The 15075-nt window shown below is 50.9% G+C and overlaps 1 protein-coding gene across 3 annotated transcripts in view; it reads right to left on the reverse strand.

Annotated features, from left to right (window-relative positions):
* Nucleotides 1-5247: 5247 nt before the first annotated feature.
* Iqce (IQ motif containing E) overlaps nt 5248-15075 on the reverse strand; it is a 37017-nt gene continuing 27189 nt past the window's right edge. For all 3 annotated transcript variants that reach the window (XM_013120484.3, XM_013120483.3, XM_040751267.1), the window contains 6 exons: nt 14731-14754; nt 13078-13197; nt 12601-12728; nt 11848-11948; nt 7790-8017; nt 5248-7281 (listed from right to left, as the gene is read on the reverse strand). In XM_013120484.3, coding sequence (XP_012975938.3) covers nt 7154-7281; nt 7790-8017; nt 11848-11948; nt 12601-12728; nt 13078-13197; nt 14731-14754 — 729 coding nt within the window. In that variant the 3' untranslated portion in view covers nt 5248-7153. The remainder of the gene's footprint in view (nt 7282-7789; nt 8018-11847; nt 11949-12600; nt 12729-13077; nt 13198-14730; nt 14755-15075) is intronic.

Genomic DNA, 15075 nt, shown 5'->3' on the forward strand with positions numbered 1-15075 from the left:
ATGCCACCAACACCCATCTCAACTTCTAATTTTTTTATATTTATGTTTTTCATCTGCATGTTTATCCATGCACTACATGCATGGCTGGTGACTGCAGGGGGCAGCAACTGGAGTTCAGACTATTGTGATCCACCATGTGGGTGCTAGGAATTGAAACTGGGTCCTCTGGAAGAACAGCCAGTGGGTTTTTTTTTTTTTTTTTTTTTTGGTTTTTCGAGACAGGGTTTCTCTGTGGCTTTGGAGGCTGTCCTGGAACTCACTTTGTAGACCAGGCTGGCCTCGAACTCACAGAGATCCGCCTGCCTCTGCCTCCCAAGTGCTGGGATTAAAGGCGTGCGCCACCAACGTCCGGCTGAACAGCCAGTGTTCTTAACCACTGAGCCATCTCTCCAGCCCTCAGGAAGAGAAGTAGCCCTACTTGGCCCCTTCCAAGGTATCCCAGAGCATGCAACACACACACACACACACACACACACACACACACAGAGCATCTTGGGAAGGCAAGGGAGCAGAGACTGGAAGCAGCCCTTACAGACATGTCAGCACAATCAGCTAACAGCAGGTAAACGTGGAACTGAACTCAGACTTCATCACAGTTTTGGGGACAGAGCCTCTCATTTGCCATCAGGCTTTAAAAGGCACTTGAAACTTGCAGCCAGCGGTTATGTTGTGGGTTGTGAACGGAGGCCACAGCCACCTCTATAGGTAATCCTTGGGTTGGACATGCTGGCACCTGGGCATGGGAGGGAAGACCCTGTTGAGAGCACACCCTAATCAGGGATTTCTGCTTTGGGGGGTGTGGTGGTACAGTATGTGTCTGTGTGGCCCAGGTTGGACTTTACTGTATTGTGATAGTCTTTAAGAATGCGATACATGCACACATGTATTCTGATCATAACCACCCTCCATCCCCCATTTCCAACTCCTCGCCAGGCTTCCCTTCCATGCCCTTTCATGCCCTCTTCCTGTTTTTTGTTCTAACCCCAAAAGTTATTGCCACCCATGTGCACGTGGGTGTGCAGCCATCCACTAGAGCAAGGTCAGCCCACTAAGGGACCACATCCCTGAAGACGACTTTCTCCTGAAACATTAGGCAGTAATTCTTGATCCTTCTGCCTCAACCTCCCAGGTGCTGGGATTATGGATATGGGCCATCACATCTGGCTTTCCTGTGGTCTTGTTTTTTTTTTTTAATTGTGTGTGAGCATGCTCATGAATGTAGAAGCCAGAGGTCAACTGTACCACTTTTGTTTGTTTTTGTTTTTGTTTTGAGGCAGGGTCTCTCACTAGCCTGGAGCTGGCCAAGTGGGTGAGGCTGACTGGCTAATAAGCCTCAGGGATCTGCCTGTTTCTACCTCCCCAGCATGCGGAGTACAAGTGTATGTCACTCAACCCTTTTGTTGCTTTGTTTTTGGAGACAGGATCTCACTACATAGTCTTGGCTGGCTTGTAACTAAATAGACCAGGGAGTCTGGTCTTCAAATTACAGAGATCTGCTTCCCTCTGTCTTCCAAGTGCTGGAATTAAAGGCACAAGCTACTATAGCTAGATATTTTCTAGGAATCGAACTCAGATCCTCCTCACTTAACCTACTATGGGATCTCTTTGACCTGCATGTATTTTTGTACATACATGTGCTTACATTTTTGTGCATATATCTGTGCGTGTGTATGCTTGTGAGTACATTGTGATTTTGTGACTGTGTGCACACATGCATTTGTATGTATACACATGTATGTATGCTGCAGGTGCCATGTGCATATATGTATTCACATGTAGGTTTCTAACTTGCACATGCCTGTGTGTTGCATGTTTTGCATGCACATGGCAGGACAGCCTCTTCAGGAACTCACTTTTGCCCTGGAACCTGTGGGGAGAGCTCCACAGGACCTAATGTGGCAGCACGTTTGAGGGCTACCTAGGCTGTAGCCCCATAGGACCTGACAGTTGTGGGAGTGTTTTGGAGGTAGAGAAAAACAGGTGACCTCAGATCCTGGTGGGGACCACCATGTGGCCTGGGATGCTTCTCACAGGATCAGCAGCAGCAGGCTTGGAGCTGAGGACAAGCTGAATTGGAGTGCTATATGTGCTGAAGGCCCATCGGTAGCCAGAGGTAGATGTTGGGGACAGAACTGAGAACAAGGTAGGGAGGTAAGCAATGAGTCAGAAGAGCTTCAGGTAGGTTAGCCCTGGCTCATCAGCCAGCCCTGTCCAAGGGAAGTAGCAGATACGCCAAGGGAGGGGGCGGATGGCGGCATTGGCGTGGAGCAGCCTTTCTCACGTATTATGTCAGTGGTGCCCCCTCCCAGCCCACGCCACAGCCTCCCTGCTTTCATCTCTTAGAAGCCGGGCCTGGGAAGAGAGAGGCTGAGAGGAAGAAAGCCCCAGGCTGGGTCCCATGAATGGCCCCCCAGGAGCCCTGGCACACACTGGACTGTTCTTTGAATCTTGGCTGTTCTGGGCTTAATTAACGAGTAGCTAAGGGGCACCCCTTTCTCCTTATTCAGAGAGAGGCCCAGCACCATGGAAACCTCTTCCAGGCTCCTCAGGCAGGCACAGTCTAATGGGGCTGCCCCTCTAGCTGTAACTGGGTCCAGTTTGAGGGAGCCCATGGGAAGACATGCTAGCCAAAGACCATTAGTGGGTGACTGTGCAGACAGGCCAGCCTGTTTCCATCCTTATCATTCGTATTCAGAACCTGACAGAGTTGCCAAAAGGAACAAGGGATTTGAATTCTTCCTGTGTTTCCTGAGGACTTGGAGGGATGGTGTATTTAAAATAGACCGGGTCAGGCATGGAGTTGAGTCTCGCCAGGCTTTAAGGCATGCATGAAGGGCTGAAGAGATGGCTTAGCAGTTAGGAGCACTGGCTGCTCTTCCGGAGGACCCTGGTTCAATTCCCAGCACTCCTCACATGGCAGGTCACAACAGTCTTTGACTCCAGTTTCAGTAGATCTGACACTCTCACAGACATGCATGTCAAATAAACACACACACACACACACACACACACACACACACACACACACACACACACACACGAACGCACCATAATATCAGAGGGCGACCTGTGGAATCTGACTCTCCACCGTGTGGGTCCTGAAGATTGAACTCAGGTTGTTAGACTTGGCATCAAGTGCCTTTATCTACTAAGTCATCTTGCTGGCCCTAAATTGCATTTTTTAAAAAGCTGGGTGTGGTGGTTCATGCCTTTAATCTCATGCCAGCCAGAGCTACATAGTGAAGCCCTGTTTAAAGAGGGAGAAAAACATTAAGACCAAAAGTCCAGAGATCCACTCCTGCTCTGAGCCATTTTGAGTTTCATTTCTCAGCTTCTAGATGCAATTTCTCTCATTTTAATAGGGGCTTGCCCAGCTGTGGACTGCACCAGAAAGGTTAGTCAGTTAGTGGGGGGCTGCTGTCTACAGGGCCTGTAAACCCGGGGAGGTGAGAGCTTGGAGAAAGGGCCAGACTGGGTCCACACCAGCTGTTTGCTGAGTATCTCTGGTCCTGAGCATGTGAGCCATGTGGGAGCTTTCCCCTCCAAGGAGGAATTTGCAATTAGTTTGACCGGGATATAATGGAATTTTTATTTAGATCTCAAAGGTTAGGGTGCTTCCCCGGGAAGGTATTTATAGCTTGAAAGGAATCTACTCTGCTGTTATCTCGTTCTTTTTCTAATGATTGGTCTCTTCACAAAGAGGGTTCTGGGTCTGCGAGACTGAAGGCAGTTCTCACTCCCCTCTTCGGGAGACAAAAATAGACACTTATCAGACAATACAGCCAGCACCTGCAGTCAGGGTCAGTCAGTCACAGTCCTTCCTTGGTGCCCAAGTAGGCTCACAAAAAGCTCCCAATGTACTATGGGACTTCCTAAAACACAAGGCAAGGGGCCTTGGCAATTTCTGCTCAGCCATTAGGTTTAGAGGGACTGTGGTCTTGGTGGCTTCTGACCAAGCCCTCTTTCAATGCTGCGTGCCCGTGTGAGAACACTGCAGCAAGAATGGACTGATGGGGCTGGTGGTGTGACTCAGTGGTAGAGCACTTGCCTAGTTCCCACTAGGGCCTGGGGTCCACCCCTAGTGCCACCGTAGTCTGCTTCTGCTTACTACAGGCTTGCTCCCCCCATCCACATGCAGCTCACTGTTACCTGTTTTTGCTAGTTTTGGGAAGTCTGGCTTGTACCAGCCTCCTCTTGGCGCTTCCTTCTCAGCTGCATCTGGAGGGCGGAGGTGAACCAAGGGCAACAGAGGGCCATAGTGTTCCCTGGATCTTGCTTTTTCACTGAGATGGCACCTTCAGGATGGTGACCCCAGTCTGTTCCTGGCTACTGAACTGGAGGCATCCTCTTCCCCAAGACATGGGTAAGAGGTACACCATCTCACAGGGTCCCCCACAAGCGCTGTGTCCCAAGCCCAGTGCACTCTCCAGAGCCACCCAAGACCTCTAGCCAGCACCTCCTTGGTGTGAACGGCACCTTCACCTTACAGCTCTCCACTTAGGTCAACTGCAGCAGGGCAGGTCAGCAGGTTGCTTGCCGCCCAGGAGGTGGAGTCATGTTCCAACTTTTCCCGTCAAGAGTGCTCATGAAAGCATGCGTTCTTCCGAAGCTGGACGACCTACCAGCCTACAGCTGCTTTTTAAGCTCAAGGTGATGTGGAGGTGTTGCCATGGAAATAAGGGCAGTGCCATCACTTACCCATCGCAAGTGCACATACCTGGGCCAGCGTGGTCCTGAGTGCTGAGGTCTCAGGTCCTCTCCCAGCGATGGATTCTGCTGTTTCTCACTGGCCCACTTACAGTCCGCAGACCACAACTGGCTGAGTCCTGGACCAATCACACTCAGCAGGGTTGGCCCAGCCCACAGCCTCTGGCTCCTTTCACCATAGCTCATCCTATCACAGCCCCTGGTGATTGGCTTACAGCTCACCTTGCCCACAGTTTCTGTAGTTTTGGCTTTGCCAATGGCCCTACAAGGCCTACAGGTACTGGGGGAAGGAGTCTGTCTTAAAGATCAGGTGAAGTTCAAAGCTGTATTGACTGGCCTGACTCCCAGTCCCTACATTGGCTCCTGAAGAAGCCAGCAGGAGCTCTGTGTACTGTCCCTAGGTCCTAGATGGGTTACCCCCAACCCAGGTACTCTGTCTCAGATCAGTCTGGGCAGTCTGATGTAGCAATGGGGCTGGGTGGGGAGCACAGGACACCAGACAGCAAAGACAGAGGCTTGAGGCACCGTCATTCACTGAGGTAGTGTCAAGACAGGTTTACCTTTAATAGATTAGCGGCTGCACCAAAGATCAGGGGGTGTATAGCTCTCCTGTTTTCAGGGGCTTGTTCTCAGAAAACTCAAGTGCAGGGGCTGATCTTGACCTCACTGTCCGCTGGCCAGGCTGGGTGTCTAAGGTCAGCCTTAGACATATAGACCCTGCCCCTTTTCCTGAGATGGGGGCAGCCAAAATGAACGTTCCCACCCTGCATCCCCCACCAACATAGAACTCCTGACTGTTTGTTCACTCTCAACAGTCAATGCACCAATGGCTAGTGTTAAATAAGAGGAAACAGAGTAGCCATATAAGGACCCCTGGCACTTGAGGGCCACCCATAGACACCTACTTGTGCCTTTGTGGGTGGGTCTGAAGCTTCAAGTGGTGGTATCAATTACAGGAACACACACAAGTTGTGGTAGGGAAGCAGATACATCTAGAGGGTTCCAGTCGGCTGCCATTTGGTAAAATTACCATCAGTTCAAGGGGAAGAAAACTAACTTGGCAGTCAGCCCAAAGACCAAGTGCATAAAAAACTGAGCTAGTAGGGACCTAGCCGAGTTGCTTTTTGCCTCCTGGTGGAGAAAAGGGCTAGACAGCTGTGCCTGGTCCCATCCCAGTATTAGGGGCACTTACTGGGTAGGTAGACAACGTTGGGCTCCCTCTTCCTGGCCTCTGGCTGTCAAGCCTAGCTCCCATCCTGAGGTTCTCATGCCCATCCTGAGGTTCTCATGTCCAGGCTGCTGTGTGCAGCATCAGGCAGGTGTTTTGTGGAGGATGGCCAGGATTAAATGGTCCCTAAGAGCAAATCTCTTGGTGTCCTTACTAGTCCAGTCTAAGGAGGAACCTTGTAGCATTAGGTTTTTTCCTAAGACAAAAGCCAGTCCCATGGGGTCTGGAAGTCCCATCCCCAATGATCTATGGATACTGCAGGCAGCCAGTCCCACAGGCACTCTAGCAGGGAAACTTGGGCAGCAGACCTGGAGTACATGGAGCCTGGATACCTCTAAAACCCTGTCTAACTCCAAAGCTCCTCATTCTCACCCACTGACAGTGGCTAAGTTCACAAACAAGGGACCAATATCTCAAGCTACTGGCTACTGTGTGGTCCAGGTGGCACTGGTGGCCTGCAGATGCCTCTGCATACCCAGGTGACAGGGCTGTCCCTAGGTCTACATTGGAATTTGTTCTTCCCTGAGACTTATCTCCTCTGGGATGGTGGGCTGCCTCCTGGCCTTGCTCTCTGCCTTGTCTCTGGGTGACCTGTGTATCTGTCATCTTGTTGCCTCTCAATAGCTGCTATGCCACTCAGTGTGCCACTGCCTGGTGCTTTTCCAAGAGTTCATTCTCCCAGGAGGGGATGGAAGGGATGGGAGAATACAGAAAGGGGAACAAGGAGCTCATGGGACAGGGGCTTGGTTGGGGACCCTGATGTCCATAGCTTCTTGTTGACTTTGAGATGACTGCATTCTGCTATGGGAACAGGAGACTTAGTTGTGTGATCTGTAAGGCACTAGGCAGCACAGGACGAGGAAGGCTGTATCTCAACGGCAGCTGACAATGCCAGGGTCAAGGGCAGGTGGTAGACATTGCAAGAGTTCTTGCCTTTGCAGGTCTCCTTGCTGCCCTGACTTAAGAGTGCACATATCTGTGGGCACTGGAAACACATGGGCTGCAACCAGAGAAGGAAGTGGGAGGCGGCTGCCCACCCTTCCCAGAGAGCAGTATAGAGCCACCAGGCACAGGCACAACACATAAGAAAACTGATGGCTGAGGTGTTCCTGAGGCAGGGCTCTTTCCCTAGCAAGATAGGTCATCTTCTAAAATTCAGTTAGCGAGTCCTCTAACCTGTCCCCACAGCCACCTCACCCGGAGGCAATGACTGGGGTCCTAGAATGGGGAGGGGCTTTTCTTCCTGGGCAGAAATGGCGAAAAGATAATGTCATCCGAGTCATCGGAGCAGACATCCTCCACAGGGGGTGGTGACATGTGCTGCAGTCCTGGGGAAGAGGACGCCACTGAAATGAATCGGAGAGAGGGGTCAGCCACAAGGAGTCAGCCACAGGGTGTAGACAGCTGTGAGCTATACGCATGGCCATCAGCTTTTCCTGGTAAAAGACTGACGCCCCACCCGCACAGGCGAGGGCCCACCTTCAGACCTGCATACACTACAGAGCCTCTCACTAGTTCCTATTCTTGTGTTAGTTTGGCAGCTGCTGACAGTAAAACACTTGCAGGCCTGGGGTGGTGGTGCACACCTGTATTCCCGGCACTCGGGAAGCTGATGGAGGAGGAGGAGGAGGAGGGTCACAAATTTGAGGCTAGACTGGGCTATACAGTGAGTTTGAGGTCAGCCTGAACTACACACCAAGAGTGGCTCAGAAAACAAAAACACACAAAGGGAATCAGAACTTAGTAGCTACTGTGTATAAGTGAGTCCTGGCTGTAGTAGCCCCCTCAGTTGCCTGTCCTGTCTGGTGAGAAGCTGGGATGAGGCAGAAGGGGTGGCGGGGACAGGGGACGTACCCAGGGATGGCTGAGTACTTGCGGCACTGCTGCTCCTTTCCTCACATACATCCAAGCATATGACATCCTTGACACTGGACAGAGGCACAGCCTCTAGACCAGAAGGGGGTGGACAGTCCCAGTGGCCACCCTGGGGGGAGTTGGGGGCTGAGGGTTGAGAGGGGGCAGGTTCAATTGCAGCGGTCTCTCTCAGCTCCTCCTTGGGACAGAGCCCCACTCTTATTGCTCCTAAAGATGAGGGGGAAACAGAAAGGTTACTGATTTGAATTTAAAAAGAAAAGATTCTGACCCCACCATGAAACACTATATGGCTGTCTGCTCTACTTTATAGCTCCACCACAGTTCATATAAACTGCAACCTCAGGAGACTTAATGCCCTTCCCAACCTTGTTTTCTTTAATTGCATCTCATAATCTTGGTGTATGTAGACACTTGTGTACCATGGTGCAGAATTGGAGGTCCAAGGACAGCCTCAGGTGGGCGGCCTCAGCTTCCACCCTGTCTGAGGCAGGGTCTTTCTGTGGTTTGATGCTGTATTGCCCCCTCCACCTCATCTCTTCACTTGAGTTCTGGGATTGCAGGTGCACATAACTGTGCCTGGCTTTAAACGGGTGCTGAGGATCTGAACTCAGGACCTCATGCTGCGCACAAGAGCTCCATCCACTGACACACTTCCCTGGACCATTTTCCCCCCCCTAGCTGTTTTTGTTTTTGAGACAGGGTCTTGCCAGGTACTTCTGGCTAGCCTTAACCTATGATCCTCCTGCCTCAGCCTCTAGATTCCTGGGATTTTAGCCTGTGGGGCACTAGGTTTTATTTTTGTTTTCCTTTTCTTCCTCCTTCCTTCTTCTCTCCCCTCTTTTTAAAAAATGTTATTTTAAGTGTATAGGTGTTTTGCCTGCATGTACACCTGTCTATAGAAATCAGCAGGGGACTTGGATTCCCTGGAACTGGAGTTGTGAACCACCAAGTGGATGCTGAGAACTGAACCCAGGCCCTCAGAAGGAGCAGCCAGTGCTCTTAACCAGTAAGTCATCTTTCCAAGCCCAGTCCTTCCTTTTATGAGACAGCTCATGTAATTCAGGCTAGCCTCAAAGTCATTATGTGGCTGGAACAGTTCATCCTCTTGCCTTTGCTGGGACTGAAGGCAGGCTCCTCTACATTCATTTTTCTTTAAAAGCACAGACAAGGCCTGGGTGTGATGTCTGTAATCCCAGCATGTGGGAGGCAGAGGCAGGAAGACTGCCAGGTAAAGTCCACCCTGGGCTATGGAGTGAGAGCCTGTCTCAATAACCAACCAACCGATGACCACCCCAACCCAATCAGCTAAGACAAGGGTGTCACTGACTTTTCTCACATGGACGCATGTCCCAGAGGTCAGCACCTGTTGAACAGTGGATGCTGCCGGTCAGTCTACACAGGTGGACAAATCTGACACTTTAAAATTACATTTGACAAGAGGATGAAAGGGCAGCATAAACAAACTTTTCAGCCTTGACCAAATAATTTAAAGGCCAGCAGACATGGACCTGGTGAGATCGGCACAGACAGCTTTTTGGAGAAGTCTAAAGCCTCTGGGGGCCTTGTGTTAGTTTGGCAGCTGCTGACAGTAAAACACTTGCAGGCCTGGGGTGGTGGTGCACACCTGTATTCCCGGCACTCGGGATTGCAGGCTGGCAGTGGCTTTGAGGTTCCGGTGTCTGTCTGTGTGCCTTCTCTGAAATCCCAGGGCTTCTGTCTTGGCTCACTGTGCTTTGCAGGCAAGGGTTTGGAGAGAACAGAAAAGCTCATAGATTTGTAGCTCTGACACAGCTTGGAAAGTTGATAGCTGAAGTGTATGTCAGGCTTTCAAATGTGATAACATGTTAAACATGGTGTGGTAGGGGGTTCTCCTGAACAGGCTCCTTATGGGGCTCCTGGGAACTGAGGGGGAGTCACTGATACAGTCAGAACCAGATAAAAGGTTGGGAATATGGCTCAGATGTACAGTACATGTCTATCACCCAACCAACTCCATCCCACGAAGGGCTCAGAATGTGTAATTGGTAGAGTACCCTTTACTGTGTGCCTGGGGTGTGGTTCAGTGGTAGAGTCCCTACCTAGAATTCCCCAGTGAGGGGCTAGGAATGTGGCTCGGCAGATCACTTCTCTAGCATGTGCAAAGCCCTGGGTTCCATCTCAAGCACCTCAAGGAAAACAAACAGTAGGGAAAGCTGCTTGAGAAAGCAGGGCAGCCATGGTCTCTGGGTGAGGTTGGAGTGAGAGTCATGGCCTTGTCTTCATTGTGTGCCTCTTCTGCTATCAGAGTTGGGTGACTGCTGGGGAAAGTGCTCCCCTGGCCACCACTGTCACACGTTTACTTGAATAGGGCTGCAGGGCTGCCGACTCTTCTGCCTCATCGTCAGCAGCCTCCCCACAGCTCTCCTCGCTGACTTTCTCTGAAGGACTCACTCTGGATAAGGCATGTCAGTCCTGGGCAGGACTAGTCAGCCTACCTACTGTCTCAGCAGCCACCCACCCTCCTGTGCCTGGCACCTCTCTGACCTTGTCAGCCTTCCTTAGTTCTGCCTGACACCCAGCGACTCAGATGTCTCTGGGAAGCACCAGGTGACTCAGCTCCCTGGGGTGTCACACGCATGCACAGAACCTCAGCTCAACTTCTGTATCTAACATGATCCAAGTCCCTAGCAGTGTCCTTACTCATCCTCATTAATGCCAGTCACAGTGAGCCAGTACTGTAGCTACGGCAGGAGTTGCAGGCACAGCCACAGAACACAGAACCCATGGGCTAGTGGATTGTTGGGCCATCTAGCCCAGCTCTCCACTCATGAGGAGAGCTGCCCAACAGTCAGGGGCCTACAGGGACTACATGTCAGTGTGGGCCAGACATCATAGCCGGAGACAGAACTTGCCTGTGTCCTGAACTTGATTTTTATGTGGCGTGTGTGCGAGTACCTGTTCATGTGTAGGTAGAAGCCAGAGTTAATCTTAGTATCATTTTTCAGGTGCTGTTAATTTTGCCTTTTATATTTGAGACAGGGTCTCTCACTGGTCAGGAACTTGATGATCTGACTAAGCTGGCTGGCCAGTGAGCCCCAGGGACCTTCCAGTCTCTACCTCTCCAGCACTGACATAACAAACAGGCATCACCATGCCCAGGGGATTTTCAATGTGGGGCCTGGGAATTGAACACAGTTCCTTTACCAACTGAGTGATCTCTTTGAGACAGCCTGGGCCTTCTTTATCCAACACTTGTTGTTTTTTCTTTATTTTTTATTTTTTAATTATTTCATTTTAGAGACAGAGTTTCTCTGTGTAGTCCTGGCTGTCCAGGAACATACTTTGTAGACCTGGCTCACCCCGAACTTACAAAGATCTGCCTCCCGAACTGCTTGGACTAAAGGCATGCGCCACCACTGCCCAGCTTGTTGCTGTCTTCAATGGAACCAGGCCCTCACACATGGTTGAAGTGCTCTACCACTATGCTATGCACTCAACCAGCTTTGGGGCATCAATGGAGCAGAAAAAAACCAATGTAAGCAGTGTTGTCCTAAATCAGCAATCAGGAGAAACCCCTGCCCAAGGAGACCTACAGGCTGAAGGCTGAAGAAACAAAAGCCAGGAAAGTTTTGATTGCATGGCTTGGGGGTACCTGAGGACCCAGGGCCCATGCCACTGCCATCCCTGATGCAGTCTGCCGGCCCGAACCCTAGCTGTAGCCCCAACAGCAGTTCAGGAGGTGGAGTCTCTGGTCTTCTGGCACAGGTATGAACTTAGAGTGAGGCATTGACAGTGGGGACAAGCCCCTTGCATTCTTTTTTGGAGGGGTTTCAAGACAGGGTTTCTCTGTGGCTTTGGAGGCTGTCCGGGAACTAACTCTTGTAGACCAAGCTGATCTCGAACTCACAGAGATCTGCCTGTCTCTGACTCTGGAGTGCTGAGATTAAAGGTTTGTGCTACCATCACCCGGCCCCCTTGCATTCCTGTCCAGCCTTCTTTTGGCTTAACCCTTGGAGTGCCTCCTCCCCCTTGTGGCAGAACCAACTGAATGAAATTACCAGGAGAAGCTGCTAGGGAGGGTGGGGAGGTGGATTCTGAGGGCGTGGTTGAGACAGCTCTCCTCTGAGATGAGGCTTCCATCCCTCTGCAACAGTTGGCACTGGAAGACAGAAAGCTCTGGCTGAGCTAGGGAGAACATAGAAAGACAATCCTGACCTGCCTACCACAGCACACTGATCCATGGGGCAGCAGCTACTTCCACAGGTGAATCACTGTGTAAGTATGTCTAGGGCCTTGACAATATTGGCCCCGAGAGCCTATGCTCTTGGTTCATGTCTTTAAGGCCCTGCTTCCTGGAACTCGATCTGTAGATCAGGCTGGCCTTGAACTCACAGAGATCATCTTGCCTCAGCCTCCTGAATGCTGGCATTACAGGTGTGTACCATTGTGCCCAGCTACATCTTTCTTTAAAATGAGACAGTAGGTGAGCCCAAACCCACAATGCCCACACACTATGGGCCCTGTTCCACCCAGTGTCCACACACCTTCTTGCTTCCGCATTATGGAGGCATGCTCTAGGAAGGTCTTCTCCAGAGGGCAAGAGCCTATAGCCCACCCAATACCCGAGGTGAAGCTAGGATATCCCTAAAGGACTACCACTTGTTATGGTGAACTGCCACACCACAGCTCACATAGCAAGTGTCGTAACAACACATCATTACAAATCCCACTGGAGCCCTGGCTAGTCCCAAAATGGGTGCCCCTGCCCCCCAAAAGTAACGCAGCACAGAGGTGCCTGTGGCCCCACTCACATGAACCTGGCCTGGGCCAGGTATCCCCGGAGGATGGACTGGATGACAGTAATGGCTTCCTCTTGTACTGGACTGTCTTCAGGCGGGGAGATGGGGCTTGGGACACGAGGTGTGGGAGACCTCTGCAGCTAATGACAACAGGAGAGAGACCTGTCTGGGGCTACCCTGCTGTCTCCAAATGCAGCATGCAAGTAGCTGGGGCAGGCGGGATGGGGGCTTTCAAACTACACCCCAACAGTGCTCCTCATCGGTCACTGGGAGGCCTGCTCCTTCCACACTTCAAGGATAAACCAGCCCAGGATGTGTCAAAGGGGCCACTGCTGGACTGTCCATGGCATGGCATGGGTGGAACACCAGGCACATCTGCCCAGTCAGGAAGACTAGAAGGCTGCAAAGGGCTTGAGATTCCCCTGCTAATGAAGTGTAAGGGGCTGAAGAGGGGTGGAGCAGTTGGTGTCCGTCCAGTCAGATGGTTACCTGGCTGGGACTGCTGGGAAGGTCCGGCAGGCTGGGAGACCTGGAGGCCAGGGCTTTGCTTCGTAACAGCCTCGAACGAGCTAGGTGTCCTCTGAAGGCCGCCTGGAGCACAGTTGCTGCCTGGCAGGAAAGAGGGAAGGACTCAGTTTCCAGAAGATGGTGCTGGGTGGAGATTAAAGGAGATTGGAGAAAACTCTTCTCCCTGCTGTGTAACCTCAGGGGCACGTCATAGTGCCTTCCCTTGGCCTCCTCTTAACCCCACCTGCTGGTGCATGCACAGCTGACTGCCACAGCAGACCAATCCTGAACACAGTCGAATCAGCTGCTAAGCCAGTTACACCAGCTGCTAATATTAGTTCAGACTTCACATGTTCTTTTGGCTTTCTGAGTCAGGGTCTTGCTACGCAGCTGTGGAAGACCTCAAACGTGTGCTGGACTTCCTGCTTTGCCTCCTAAGTGCTGAGGTTACATGTGTATGCCGTAATGCCTGCCCTCCAGACTTCACACAATGGTATGTCTTCACAGCAGGCTGGTCTGTTTCATCTACCTTCTTTCACACACATCCTCCAGTTACAAAAGCTCCAGAGAAATCTTTTTCTGCTTTTAAGTGCTGGTGGCTGAACCCAGGGCCTTGTGCATGTTGGATAAATACTCTACCACTGAGCCACATTCCTGGCCCCCTCACTGGGAGAATTCTAGGCTGATGATCTCTACTGGGGATGCAGGTGCGGCTCAGTGGTAGAGCCATGCAGGAAGTCCCAAAAACAAATACTTCACAGACACCAGAAGCTACTACTTCTTCCTGCCAGCTCTCCTGTTGGGACAACCCTACTGTCCTTCCCTATGTATCCCACGGGGACAACTGGGCTGTAGGATGGCAGCCCTAGTCCTCAAAGCACCTCAGTTCTCCCTGCTTTACAGCATGTGTGTTCTGGCAACTGTGGCTGAGCACGTGGGATTGTTCAACTCCAAACTGAAAATGGGAGTGGAGGAATGTGTGTGAGTGAATTTTTAAAATGTGACATCATTCAGGAGTTCATTTTATGCTTCTGTTACTTGTATGCTTTAAACTCTGTTTCTGAGTTTGAATTCATTTCCCAAAAATCAGGACTTAAGGAAACACCTTTAAATACCCCTTGTGAGCTGGAGAGATGGCTCAGTGGTTAAGAACACTGGCTGCTCTTCCAGAAGTCCTGAGTTTAATTCCCAGCAACCACATGGTGGCTCACAACCATCTGTAATGAGATCTGGTGCCTTCTTTTGGCCTGCAGGGATACATGCAGGCAGAGAACTATACCTAAAAAAAATAAGTAAATCTTAACAAAAAAAGAGCATAAAGACCTGAATTTGAATCCCCCACACCTCCATAAAGTCAGGTGCGGTCACATGTGCCAGTCAACCAGCACACGAGAGATATAAGCAGCCTTGGCCAGTCTAGCTCCAGGGGTGAGCCCTGTCTCGAGGGAATGAAGCCGAGAATGGTAGAGCAGCCTTCCTCTGAGCTGCACACATTACTGGCATCCCTTACACGAGTACACACACCATTTCCCCCAACCCCTGCAGTCACCCTGTTCTCTTCCCTACTACTCCTAGGTCACTTTACACCACAGTAAAAAAAGGTGTTTGGAAACTGGTGAAATTGACCCGGCTTACCTCATCCAAAGCTGCTTTTCTTTTCTAAAATAAGGAAATTGAGAAATGAATTAATGTGAGCAGAATGAAGTCTCAACAGAGGTTTCCATTACTTCAAAGAATATTCTCCTTAATATATGTGATGGTTAACCTTCATTGTCAATTGACTGGATTTAGAATCACCATGGAAACACACCTTTGGGTGTGTCTGTTAGAGGCTTTCTAGATTGAGTTAACTGAGTGGGAAAACCCAAGTGTGGGTTGTGCCATGCCATGGGCTGAGGTCCTGAACTGCATGGGAAACAGAATGGAGCTCAGCATGGAGTTAGTCACGTCTCTCTGCTGCCTGACTGTGGACACGATGTG

Source organism: Mesocricetus auratus, unplaced genomic scaffold (genome assembly GCF_017639785.1).
Source record: "Mesocricetus auratus isolate SY011 unplaced genomic scaffold, BCM_Maur_2.0 Super-Scaffold_100008, whole genome shotgun sequence".
Lineage (NCBI taxonomy): Eukaryota > Metazoa > Chordata > Mammalia > Rodentia > Cricetidae > Mesocricetus > Mesocricetus auratus.